The sequence below is a fragment of the Engystomops pustulosus genome, chromosome 6 (genome assembly GCF_040894005.1).
Source record: "Engystomops pustulosus chromosome 6, aEngPut4.maternal, whole genome shotgun sequence".
NCBI lineage: Eukaryota > Metazoa > Chordata > Amphibia > Anura > Leptodactylidae > Engystomops > Engystomops pustulosus.
In genome coordinates, this window is record NC_092416.1 from 76,755,155 (window position 1) to 76,768,753 (window position 13,599).

The 13,599-nt window shown below is 42.8% G+C and overlaps 1 protein-coding gene across 6 annotated transcripts in view; it reads left to right on the forward strand.

Moving 5' to 3' along the window:
* Positions 1-2,167: 2,167 nt before the first annotated feature.
* The window catches only part of LOC140135331 (CMP-N-acetylneuraminate-beta-galactosamide-alpha-2,3-sialyltransferase 4-like), a 106,383-nt gene continuing 94,951 nt past the window's right edge, over positions 2,168-13,599 (forward strand). Inside the window, exon 1 of one of the 6 annotated variants that reach the window (XM_072156673.1) lies at positions 2,168-2,374. Coding sequence is in view for 4 of the 6 variants with exons in the window: in XM_072156666.1 (XP_072012767.1) it covers positions 2,655-2,681 (27 nt within the window). In the remaining 2 variants the exon portion in view is untranslated. Of the gene's footprint in view, positions 2,375-2,530; positions 2,682-13,599 lie in introns of those variants that run through there. The other 5 variants (XM_072156672.1, XM_072156666.1, XM_072156667.1 and 2 more) reach the window with 5 other exon arrangements.

Sequence of the window (13,599 nt, forward strand, 5' to 3'; positions counted from 1 at the left end):
TGTTGTTACTAAGGGGAGGCTTCTGCTGGACATGTTATTAGTGAAGAGAGGCCGCTGCTGGACATGTTATTAGTGAGAGGAGGCAGCTGCTGGGGATTATATTAGTGAAGGGAGGCCGCTACTGGTCATGTTATTAGTAAAGGGAGGATGCTGCTAGATATGTTATTAGTGAAGGGAGGTAGCTGCTGGACATGTTATTAGTGAAGGGAGGCCTCTGCTGGATATGTTATCAGTGAAGGGAGGACACTGCTGGATATGTTATTAGTGAAGGGAGGACGCTGCCGGACATGTTATTAGTGAAGGGAGGCCACTGCTGGTATATGATATTAGTGAAGGGAGGCCGCTGCCGGACATGTTATTAGTGAAGGGAGGCCACTGCTGGACATGTTATTAGTGAGGGGAGGCCACTGCTGGGACATGTTATTAGTGAAGGGAGGCCACTGCTGGGACATGTTGTTAGTGATGAGAAGCTGCTGGTGGACATGTTATTAGTGAAGGGAGGCTGCTGCTGGACATGTAATTAGTGAAGGGAGGCCGCTGCTGGACATGTAATAAGTGAAGTGAGGCTGCTGGACCTTTTATTAAAAAGTAGCAGCTGCATTTCCCAACTTAGGCCTATATTCCAGACCAGGTTTTTCCATTTTTTTTGGTGGCAAAATTAGGTAACTCTGTTTACACTCAGGTTGGCTTTTTTCCTCACAGTGAAAAGCCCAAAGACAAGGGGACATTATAGGTGTGTAGGGGTTGCTATAGAAAAGGGGGTATTATAACGTCCCTTTTTCTGTAGCCGTTTTCTTATTAAGACTTTAAAAGGGGGCTACAGAAAAAGGGGCATTGTAGAGGGGGGCTACAGAAAAAAGGGCAGCTACAGGAAAGGGGGCATTTTAGACTAGGGGCTGCAGAAAATGGCACATTAAAAGGGTTGAGGTTAGATATGGACTATTTGCAGGGCACACAATTTTATTTTCCAGGGACAATGGTAAAAGGGTTACCCCGCCTGGTCCCTGGTAAAAAAATTTTTGGGTGTAGCCAGTCCCCTCAAAAAGTTGAGGGAACACTGCTTTAGGGATAAAAATTTTAATTAATTCATTAATTTATAAATTAGAAAGAAAGTAATCTTAGATGACTGGAGGGTTGAAGAGCATGGGCTGGGTGATAGACTGAGCAATCTTGGTTGTGGTACTGTATCTATATAGTTAGCTTTGTTTTGGTACTAGTTTAGTTTTGGTACAGTTTTAGTACAGTTTCTATCTAAGAAGTTTTGTTATTTTAATGTTTTGATTGATTAAGCTAAAGATAATTTAAAAACTTGCTGTGCTCAGTTGGCTTCTATGGGACTAGGCTGCAGTGGTGGCGAACCTATGGCACGGGTGCCAGAGGTGGCACTCAGAGCCATTTCTGTGGGCACTCAGGTTATCACCCCAGGACAAAGTTCACCAGACAGGAACAAATCCTCAGCTCTCAGCGCTATTTTTAAGTGATACTTCATTGGCTGTTTGAAACTGCTTGAAAAGTGACAGGGCTGCATTATCTTTTTGAGGTCCCCCCTGCTGGACCCTTCATTCTTTCTCTACAGTGAGACCCTGAAGAGAAGCTACAATGAGAGTCTGAATTTGCACTCTTTCTTTCAACTGTATTGGTGGCCTCAGGGGGCCGATACGATTGAAAGATGTCGAAGAACAGGTAACAATAAGTTACTGCTTAAAATGCCATATTGGCACTTCACGGTAAATAAGTGGATTTATATTGTAGCTTGGGCACTCTGTCTCTGAAAGGTTCGCCATCACTGGACTAGGGGGATGTCATACAGTTCAAGAAGTAGATCCTATATTGGAACAATGCAGAACAAGCCCTGCAGTCACTTGGGCATTTTACAGATTTAAGATGCAATGAAATGTATGTCTAGCCACCACAACTGCCTCATCATTTCTTATTACTGACAATTGTATTTCTTTAACTAGTTCTAGGGGAGACACCAGCAATTTGTTCATAAAAACATAAAAAGAAAAATATTACTGACTATTGTTATGATAGGAAGGAAGGGGTGAGGAGACGAGGGCCTATGGTCTACCTCAAATGGCACTCTTTCCGTGTCCCCATCCATTGATGTTGTTGCACCCCCTCTCCATGATATCTGTACCCTCCTTCTGCCAGTGCCCCCTCTTGTGATGCCCCTTCTCCAGAGATCTGCCAGTGCCCCCTCCCTCTCCAGTCATGTCGGCGCCCCCTCCTTTTCTCTGACCATGCTGTCATTATTATCAGCCCCCCTCCTCCTCCGGTCTCCTCCCCCGGAGCTGCCGTGCTCCGTACCCTCCTCTGGGCTGCCCAGTCTGCAGGCACCGAGTACCCGGGAGCGGGGAGGACAGAAGCGCCAGTGAGTACCATGCTATGTGCTGTACAATGGACGCTGCAGCCTGGTAGTGCCCGCTCTCCGCTGCCCATTGTTCTGCCAGGCGGTGGCTGTGCCAGGAAGATCAGCCTGGCATCAATGCATGAAGCGCACAGGATGCGGCTCAGCCGTGGTTGTTGCTGTCATCATCCTGGTCGTGTGGGGAGCGACCCGCCGGGCACAGGGTGACACACACACCTATAGGGCACACCGCTGTGCCCGGTGGGTGAGATGGCACCTGTATCGCCAGTGCAGATGGCCAGAGATGAGGCCCCGCACCTGCCAGGGACATGTATGTATGAATGAGTGTGGAGGTATGTATGACTCAACTGTGTATGTACATGTACATATGTGTGTAATGTATCGCTCCACTATATGTACATATGTGTGTAATGTATCCCTGACCTATGTATGTACATATGTGTGTAATGTATCCCTGACCTGTGTATGTACATATGTGTGTAATGTATCCCTGACCTGTGTATGTACATATGTGTGTAATGTATCCCTGACCTATGTATGTACATATGTGTGTAATGTATCCCTGACCTGTGTATGTACATATGTGTGTAATGTATCCCTGACCTGTGTATGTACATATGTGTGTAATGTATCCCTGACCTGTGTATGTACATATGTGTGTAATGTATCACTCCAGTATGTATGTACATATGTGTGTAATGTATTGCTCCAGTATGTATGTACATATGTGTGTAATGTATCCCTGACCTGTGTATGTACATATGTGTGTAATGTATCCCTGACCTGTGTATGTACATATGTGTGTAATGTATCACTCCAGTATGTATGTACATATGTGTGTAATGTATTGCTCCAGTATGTATGTACATATGTGTGTAATGTATCGCTACAGTATGTATGTACATACGTGTGTAATGTATCGCTCCACTATGTATGTACATATGTGTGTAATGTATTGCTGCACTATGTATATACATGTACATATGTGTGTAGTGTATTGCTGCACTATGTATATACATGTACATATGTGTGTAATGTATCCCTGACCTATGTATATACATGTACATATGTGTGTAATGTATCCCTGACCTATGTATATACATATGTGTGAAATTACATATGTATTGGTGAGTGTCAGTATATATGTTTGGAGCTTTGTGTATTGTGTTTTACACATATGTACTGTATATACTTGTGTGGCTTTGAGTATGAATGTGTCTGATACACATGCATGAAGCTATAGATATGTATATGCCCAAAACTTGTGTGTCTGTATGTATGGTAATACCTGTATGTCTGTGTGTATGGATATGTTTTATGTACATATGTTGTAATATATACGTGCATAGCTACATGTGTAGCTGTGCAGAATACACTGTAATCTCTATACTTGTATGACTGTGTATCACTATTTACATGTGTATGGATGTGTGTAATGTACACGTACTTGAGATATGAATATATATCTTTATGTACTTATGGACATGTATAGACGTGTGTAATGTAGCAATGTGCTGTATGTACCTATGGATATATGTATATGTACACATGTGTGTAATGTAGCAATGTTCTCTATGTACCTATAGATATATGTATATTTACACATGTGTGTAATGTAGCAATGTTCTTACAACTACTATCAATCTTTGAGGAAACCCTAGAAGGCTACTTTTAGTAATTTGGATGTTCACCTCAAATAGTTCTCTCTGTGAGATGACTTGGTATAGTTATTGGGGGGCATTTATTATTGGCTTTGCACTAGTATTTTTGGAGCTATACATGTTGGCACCATAATTTAGCTTCTTTTCTGACACACACAACTTTTTTTTGTCACCTAATTTTCGCACAGCTCTTCAATCCCAATACCTTTTCTGCAATTTTAGTTTTCAGACACCTTTGTGGCGCATAATTGCACCTACAAAAAGCAAGTGTACCAACTTGTAAACCCCTTCATGAATGTGGTTTGACATTTCTGACGCTCATTTGTTCCTCTTTACGGTATTCCAAATACATGTGCCACAATATAAAATCACAGTGCAAATCACCACTAAATTGGGCGCAAAGAAACACCTAGCGCCAAAAATAAATGCCCCCCATTGCGGGTACTACATTTGTTTTGTATATGGGTTGTATCCATTGTACTCAGCATATGCAATGTATGTGATCTATTGCGTATATATAGTATTGGGTTTAGCGTTTGTGGTGTATGCAGTGTATGTGATGTATACTCATGCCTCTTTTTTTGTAGCTCAATTTGGGCGCAGAGTTTCAATCCCCACACTATTTCTGCACTTTTAGTTTTCCTTTTACCCTTTTTTTGGGTAAATACCAACATCTAAACCCCTTCATGAATGTGTTTTAACATTTCTCACTACTTCTCATTTCTTCTTCTTGCGGTGCGCCAAATATATTAATTCCAATAACATCACAGTGCAAATCACCACTAAAATCAGGCGCCAAAATAGATCAACTAGTGACAAAAATAATGAATGCCCCCCATTGCTTCTACTGAATACACTATATACCCAACATGCAGTGTATCTAGTTTATTCTGTATATTCAAAGTATGTGTTGTATCCAGTATGTGCAGTATATCTAGTATATGCTGTATATTTAATGGAGGTGATGTATTAATGTGTCGGACACCAGTGCAGACTAGAACTAGACAGGACTCTGCTGTCCCTGTGTCCGATGCTGGATGACGAATTTGGTGCGGTATCACACTGGAGAGTCATATTTTGCACCTCATTTTAGTTGGTCTAGTTCGCTGCGCCACAATATTGAAATTTCTGGCGCAGTGGTTATTTCTGTGCAGACACCCCCCCTTTTACTGAGGACACACCCCTTTTTCGTAGGAGTCAGAAAAGAGTCAAAAATGGTTCTAAAACTTTCATCATATGTGGCGCACAGCATGGCAGGATCAGATTACTACTAGTTTTCTGGGGTAGACAGATTGATAAATCTCCTCCAATGTATCTAGTACAGTTGGTGCAGAGTATACAGTATATCTGATGTACAGTATGTTGTGTAATGAGGATAGCAAGCACATTCAGTCTTAATAGGAGACTAGTAATAACAGCAGTAATGATGATGGGGGTTTTCCTGCCTATACACTTAAGCTGTCATGTTTGCTGGACCTCAGGTTTGGCTGTGCTCACATCTAGGATCCAGTGTAATATTCTCATGTCCAGTTATGTTGAGAAATGGGAACAGTTATGTCAGTTTTCTGTTTACAAAAGTCTCAAAATTGTCTCACCTGTACCAAATTTTTTACTTTTTTACAAGCACAGATTTAAGGCTCATTCAGACGGACGTTTTTGACATCAGTATGCTAGCCGTTTTTTTGCAGGTAGAATACTGACCCATTGATTTCTACGGGTCTGATCATATGTCCGTTTTTTTTCACTGTTGTGCAGACTGTGAGAAAAATGCACTATTTTTTCCCACATGCTGACCACGGACCTCCTTAGAAGTGAACAGATCTGGAAAAAAAACGGATGGAACACGGATGACATTGCACAATTATTTTACCCAATCTGCCACCTTCACACCAGGGGGCATGGAGGGGGTCTGAAGGGGAGGGGCACCGCTGTCAGGGTGGTGGGTGGATGCGGCAGGTGGGGAGTGGGCCCGTGTGGTGCTTTCCTGTCCCCGTGCACTCGCTACAGTTGACAAATTTTCTTATGTGCTGGCTGAGATTATTTTTACGCCAGGAAGGGCATGAGCGCCAGTGTATGATAAATAACCACTAATGTGTGTTAAAATAAAACAAACTTTATTGAGCTGTGTAAGCCACTATAATAAATCTGATGGGCAAAACAGAGCTGTAAAAGCTGGAGTAAGATATGTGTCTAGTGATAAATGTGGCCCATGTCATGTGCGGCATACTGTAGATTGGTAGGGTCTCTGTGTGTGGCTGTATAGGCACAGGCTTCTTCTGTGTCATGAGGCTAAATGCTTCTAGTATGTCCTCTTCTAGTCTGCAGGTCTTTGCTCCTCTTCAGTTTAGCATATCCTCATTGTCTATAATATTCTATATTGCTCTGCTTAATTATTATATTATTCTGATATCTCTTTTACTGTAGCTATTTTCATGTTTCTTGTCCACTTGCTTTCTACAGGACAAATATCCAGAACATGTCTTTATATTTTTGAAGCAATTAGCTCCATTACAGGGTCCATCTGCAAAGCATAAAGAGTCCCCACCCATCTTCCTAATCTCTCTCCCATAAGGCAGCCCATTTCCTGACACTGTTTTGCATGAACTGTTTTCTTATCTTGTTTCTTGTTCTGCAAAGTCTACTGAAAAGCAATTCTATCATCAGAAATATACTTGTTACCTCTTCCTTGATTTTACACATGTTGTGGCTTCATATGGGGTGGTCTCCATTACACATATATATTACAATATTATATTTATATATTTTGATCCACAAATACATACCCCTCCATATTGAACTCTATTTGTAGCATTCTTAAAATTTTTATTAGCACCCTGCAAAAACTTCGAATAGGATAAAAACGCCTTGCATTTTTGTTTTTGTTGTTTCTATAAATTCTTTACTGACCAAAGTAATTTTAGCCCACATGTACACAAAAGCCACTTCAGGACCCTTGAAGGTCCTCCAAAAGTTCTGAAACGGCAGATTAAACAGGCAGAAGGGACATGTTCTCCATTCAAAAATGGAGGAAGTGGATCCCAGACTTGTAGGGGCTATAATACTCATACAGACCGGGGCCCATGGCCCTCTTAATCCACCCCAGGTCATGTGTTGGATGTGGATTGTGCTGTATCATGTGTATGCACTGCAGAGATAGCAAACTGCCAGTCAGCAATGATATGACTGTGTACATCCACAACCCTCCCAAGGGTTCATAATTAAAATTTTTGTTTCTAAGTATCTGTTTACACTGGTGTCACAGCTTTTGTCTCAATAGAAAACATACAAAATGGGTTGTGAGCTCTAGTCTAATGGATTTGATTGGATCAGATATTGATATTTAGGTTTTGACACTTAAAGTGTATCACCTCTCTAGGGAATAGGTGATAAGCATCTGTTCCTATTCCTTAGACTCCACTTCATATACCAGGGGTCTCATGTCACCCTGATTAAAAACAGCAGCTGTCAAGCATGTGAGCTGCTACTCTTATCAGTCTCAATGGCATTGTGCATATTACATTACTGCTCCATTTCAGTGGGGGACATGGGGCACCTGAAATGTCCATGCTCTAGTCTGCACGCTACTGCTCCATTCACACAAGGGACTTGGAAACCCCTATTCTAATCACGGGGATCCCAGCAGTCACACACCATCAATCAGACATCACGTGGAAACATTAATAAGATTACTAAATTAGGCTTCTTTCAAATGAATGGATGCTACGCCTGGGTCGGGACAGCTAGCATACAGTCGTGTGCAAGGGGCCATAGAGAGAATTTAGTTCAGTACTGCTCTGGTCAATCCAAATTGAAATTTTCTGTGAAAGTATATGTAAGCTTCTCTGGCTGTAGGTCCCCGCATTTCTCCAGCACTTTTTGTTCCAGGAACATGGCGCACAACGCCGTATGCCGAGTAAGGATAGGACATCCTATCTTTTCACAGGATACAGTGCCATGCTTGTGCTGCACTGTAACCAGGGCCGGTCTGGGGCTGGTGGGGCTGGTCAGAAAAAAAACCCCATCTACTCACCTTTCCGACGCTCCCTCGTAGCTCCACTGATACAGTCCGGCCGGCAGTGACAGTTCCGTGTGTCGGCATGGCTATGTACGGGGGGGCTGTCTGTATACTGGGGGGCTGTTTGGCTACATACAGGGGCCTGGCTGTATACTGGGGGGGCTGTTTGGCTACATACAGGGGGGATGGCTTTATACTGGGGGCTGTTTGGCTATATACTGGGCGCTGGATGTATACTGGGGGGGCTGTTTGGATATATACAGGGGGCTGGCTGTATACTGGGGAGGAGCTGTTTGGCTATATACAGGGTACGGCTGGCTGTATACTGGAGGAGGCTGTTTGGCTATATACAGGGGGGCTGGCTGTATACTGAGGGCTGTTTTTATATGCAGGGTGGGCTGGCTGTATACTGGGGGAACTGGCTGGCAATATACTGGGGCGGCTCTCTGGCTATATACTGGGGGGGGGCTGCTGGCAATATACATGGGGACTGGTTGGCTGTATACTGGGGGTGGCTAGCTATATACTGGGGGGGCTGGTGGTGGTATATGGCATAGTAGTTAAATTCTTGTACATAGGGGCAGTATTATTGTAGTTATATTATTGTACATAGGGGGCAGTATTATAGTAATTATATTCATGTACATAGAGGGCAGTATTATAGTACAGGTGGTCCCCGGGTTAGGTACAAGATAGGTTCTGTAGATTTGTTCTTAAGTTGAATTTGTATGTAAGTTGGAACTGTATATTTTATAATTGTAACTGCAGACAAATTTTTTTTTTGGTCTCTGTGACAATTGGATTTTAAAACTGTTGGGTTGTCTTAAGAACCAGGATTAATAATAAATCTTCATTACAGACACATTTGATAACTTACAGGTGATTATTGTAGCCTAGGGCTAAAGTACAGTAAATTACCAACATCCAGGTCCGTTTGTAACTAAGGGTCGTCTGTAAGTCGGGTGTTCTTAAGTAGGGGACTGCCTGTAGTTATATTCTTGTTTACAAGGTATTGTAGTAGTTTTTTTCTTTGTACATATAAGGCAGTATTCATAGTATCATAGTATCATAGTATATAAGGCTGGAAGGAGACGCAAGTCCATCAAGTCCAACCTTCAAGAATTAAATAAATGTTTTATCCCCATAACCTGTGATATTTTTTCTCTCCAGAAAGTCATCCAGGCCTCTCTTGAACATGTACATAGAGTCCGCCATAACAACCTCCTGCGGCAGAGAGTTCCATAGTCTCACTGCTCTTACAGTAAAGAACCTTTGTCTATGGTGATGGTAGAATCGCCTCTCCTCTAGGCGTAGAGGATGCCCCCTTGTTCTGGTCACAGGCCTAGGTATAAAAAGATCTTTGGAGAGATCCTTGTACTGTCCGTTCAGGTATTTGTACATTGTAATGAGGTCTCCCCTCAGTCGTCTTTTTTCTAAACTGAATAATCCCAAATTTTGTAATCTGTCATTGTATTCTAGTCCCCCCATTCCCCTAATAATCCTGGTTGCTCTCCTCTGCACCCGTTCCAGCTCTACTATATCCTTTTTATATACTGGTGCCCAAAACTGTACACAATATTCCATGTGTGGTCTGACCAGGGATTTGTATAAGGGCAGAACTATGTCTTTATCATGAGAATCTATTCCTCTCTTGATACATCCCATTATTTTATTTGCTTTAGCAGCAGCCGCCTGGCTCTGGTCACTAAAATTAAGTTTACCATCCACCAATACGCCCAAGTCCTTTTCAGCTTCAGTTTTACTAAGTAATTGACCGTTTAGAACATAATTATACTTTTTGTTTCCATGGCCCAAGTGCATAACTTTACATTTATCTACATTAAACCTCATCAACCATTTCTCTGCCCATCCCTCAAGCTTCCACAAATCCCTCTGTAATGCTAAACTATCGACCTCAGTATTTATTACTTTACACAGCTAAGTATCATCTGCAAATATTGAAACTTGACTGTGTAAACCCACTACAAGGTCATTAATAAAAATATTAAAAAGAAGTGGCCCCAATACTGACCCCTGTGGCACTCCACTGGTAACATCAACCCAATCTGAGAATGTGCCATTAATGACCACCCTCTGTTTTCTATCACTAAGCCAATTACTTACCCAGATACACAGATTTTCTCCTATTCCCAGCAGTCTCATTTTATATACCAACCTTTTATGTGGCACGGTGTCAAATGCCTTTGAAAAGTCCAGATATACAACATCCACAGCATCCCCCAGATCCAGTCTTGAACTTACCTCCTCGTAGAAACCAATCAGATTAGTCTGACAGGACCGATCTCTCATAAACCCATGCTGACGCTGGGTTATAAGGTTGTGCACAGTGAGATACTCCAGGATAGCATCTCTAATAAACCCCTCAAATATTTTCCCCACCACAGCAGTTAGACTTACGGGTCTGTAGTTTCCAGGATCGCTATTTGATCCTTTTTTGTATATTGGTACCACATTTGCTATGCGCCATTCCTGTGGAACATAACCAGTCCTCAGTGAATCTTCAAATATTAAAAATAACGGTCTGTCTATCACCGTACATAATTCATGCAGAACCCGGGGGTGTATGCCATCTGGCCCAGGTGATTTATCTATCTTAGTGGATGCGAGGCGGCGCCGTACCTCTTCCTGGGTTAAACTGTTGACATTATAAAAAGAATTTACATTATTCCTCATTGTGTCTTCCACCAGGGGATTTTCCTGGGTAAAAACAGTTGAGAAGGCGACATTCAGTAGATTGGCCCTTTCCTCATCTCCTTCCACCATGACCCCCATGTTATTTCTAAGGGGACCCACACTCTCTGTTTTTAGTTTCTTATCATTTATATACTTGAAAAATAATTTGGGATTATTTTTGCTCTCCCTGGCAATATTTCTCTCAGTCTCTATTTTTGCGGCCTTTATCTGCTTTTTACAGGATTTATTTTTCTCTCTATAATCCTGTAATGCCTCATCACTACCTTCATGTTTTAGCACCTTAAACGCTTTATCTTTCTCGCTTATTGCTTTCCTTACAAGACTAGTTAGCCACATAGGCTTTTTCTTGTTCCTTTTATGCTTTTTCCCATAAGGTATGTGTTTCTCACAGGACTTTTTCAGAATATATGAGAAAAAGTCCCATTTTTGGGGGGGGCTTTTGTCTTTGAGAGCATTATCCCAGTCTATGCCTTTAAGGTCTTCCCTTAGTTGATGAAAATTTGCCCTCCTGAAGTTTAGAGTGTTGGTTGCCCCTTCACTAACGTGCTTAGTAAAGCGTAATACAAAATCAATGATATTATGATCACTATTCCCCAGGTTCCCCCCAACCTGTAGTTTTGATACCCTATCAGGTCTGTTGGTAAGGATAAGGTCCAGCAGTGCCCCCCCTCTTGTTGGCTCCAGGACTAGTTGCGACAGGTAATTGTCTTTTGTTGTTGACAAGAACCTGCTACCTTTGAAGGACCTGCAGGTTTCTGCCCCCCAGTCAATATCTGGGTAATTGAAGTCCCCCATGATAAGTACTTCACCTTGCTTTGAAGCCGCATCCACTTCACTTATCAGCATTTCCTCTGCTGCCTCCATTATATTTGGAGCCTTATAACAAACCCCTAGTAATATTTTATTATTCTTTTTCCCTCCTCTTATCTCCACCCATAGGGACTCCACATTTGCTTTACTGATGTCATCTCGCAGGACGGGCTTGAGGCAAGAATTCACATATAAACAAACCCCTCCCCCTTTTTTATTTATACGATCCTTTCTAAAAAGACTATAACCATCTATAGTAACAGCCCAGTCATAGCTACTGTCCAGCCATGTCTCGCTGATACCCACTATATCATATTTCCGTTCCAACATCAAGAGTTCCAGTTCCTCCATTTTGTTTGTGAGGCTTCTGGCATTTGTGTACATACACTTTATATGGTTTTCCCTGTCCGTATTCCTTTTGTCCTTATTCCCCAATCTCATTCCAGCCCCCCTTCCTCCCCCATGGACTATGGCTCTTCCCAGCTCTCTATGTACACCGTCTATTTGCCCTGCACAAGTGTAGTTGCCCTCCCCCCAGGTCTCTAGTTTAAACACTCCTCCAACCTTCTAGCCATTTTTTCCCCTAAAACAGCAGCCCCCTCCCCATTGAGGTGCAGCCCATCCCTACTGTAGAGCCTGTAGCCCACAGAAAAGTCAGCCCAGTTCTCCATGAACCCAAACCCCTCCTTCCTACACCAACTTTTGAGCCACTTATTTACCTCCTTGATCTCCCGCTGCCTTTCTGGTGTGGCACGTGGTACAGGCAGTATCTCGGAGAAAATTACCTTTGAGGTCCTTGCCCTGAGCTTATGGCCTAAATCTCTGAAATCATTTTTAAGGACCTTCCACCTACCTGTTACTTTGTCATTAGTGCCAATGTGGACCATGACCGCTGGTTCCTCACCAGCCCCTCCCAGTAATCCATCAACCCGATCCGCAACATGCCGAACCCGAGCACCCGGCAAACAACACACTGTTCGGTATGCACGGTCTTTGTGACAGATTGCCCTGTGTGTTCCCCTAATAATCGAATCTCCCACTACCAGCACCTGTCTGACCTTGCCTCTGCTCCCATTACCCTTCTTACTGGAGCACACATTCCCCTGGTTGCTAGCGGCCACATCTTTCTGCAGCATTGCTACCCCAGAGCTGATATCCCCCTCATCCGCCAGCCTGGCAAACTTATTGGGGTGCACCAGATCAGGACTAGACTCTCTACAACTCTTCCCTCTACCCCGCCTTCTACATGTTACCCAACTAGCTGCCCCCTCACTCTGCACCTCCATACTTCCCTCCCCACAACCATCTTCCCCAGAGAGTTTGTGCTCCAGGAGCAGCAAACTTCGTTCCATATTATCAATTGCCCGCAGCCTTGAAACTTGCTCATTTAGATCCAGAATCTGGGCTTCCAGGTGAGCAATTTTCACACACCCCACACAGCAGTATTCCCCCTCGAACGGCTGTTCAAGGAAAGCATACATGGCACAGGATGTACACCGTGTAGCAATGCCACTTATGGAGTCCATTGTTCTAATGGGGATTACAATAGAATTATGCACAGAAAGAAGAATTTACAGTCAAAGTAACACAAAACACAGCAGTTACCTGCTAAAGCCCCTCAAACTTAAGTCCCTTAAACGTAAGTCACACTTAAGACACTGCACACACTTGAGATCAATGCACACTCGCCGCCAAGCTCATACACTCGCTTTGCTAATGCTTTTTTAAAAGTTATCTGCCACAAAAATCTGCAGAGCTCACTGCACAAGATCTGGCTGCAAACCACCAAACAAACTGACCACAGAAGTATATAAAGGCTGCTAATTAGATAGCCACACCCCACTATTAATTAGGCAGCACCTGTGACTATACTGTCTAGATAAGCAAGGTGACTGCCTCCCTATACCCCCCACACAATATACAGATTATGCAAGTAAAATACCTTCAGATCTACTTGGTTGCAATAAAAATCACACAATGAATATCAAGAAATAAAAAATGTAGATGCACTTATCTATTTGTTGCTG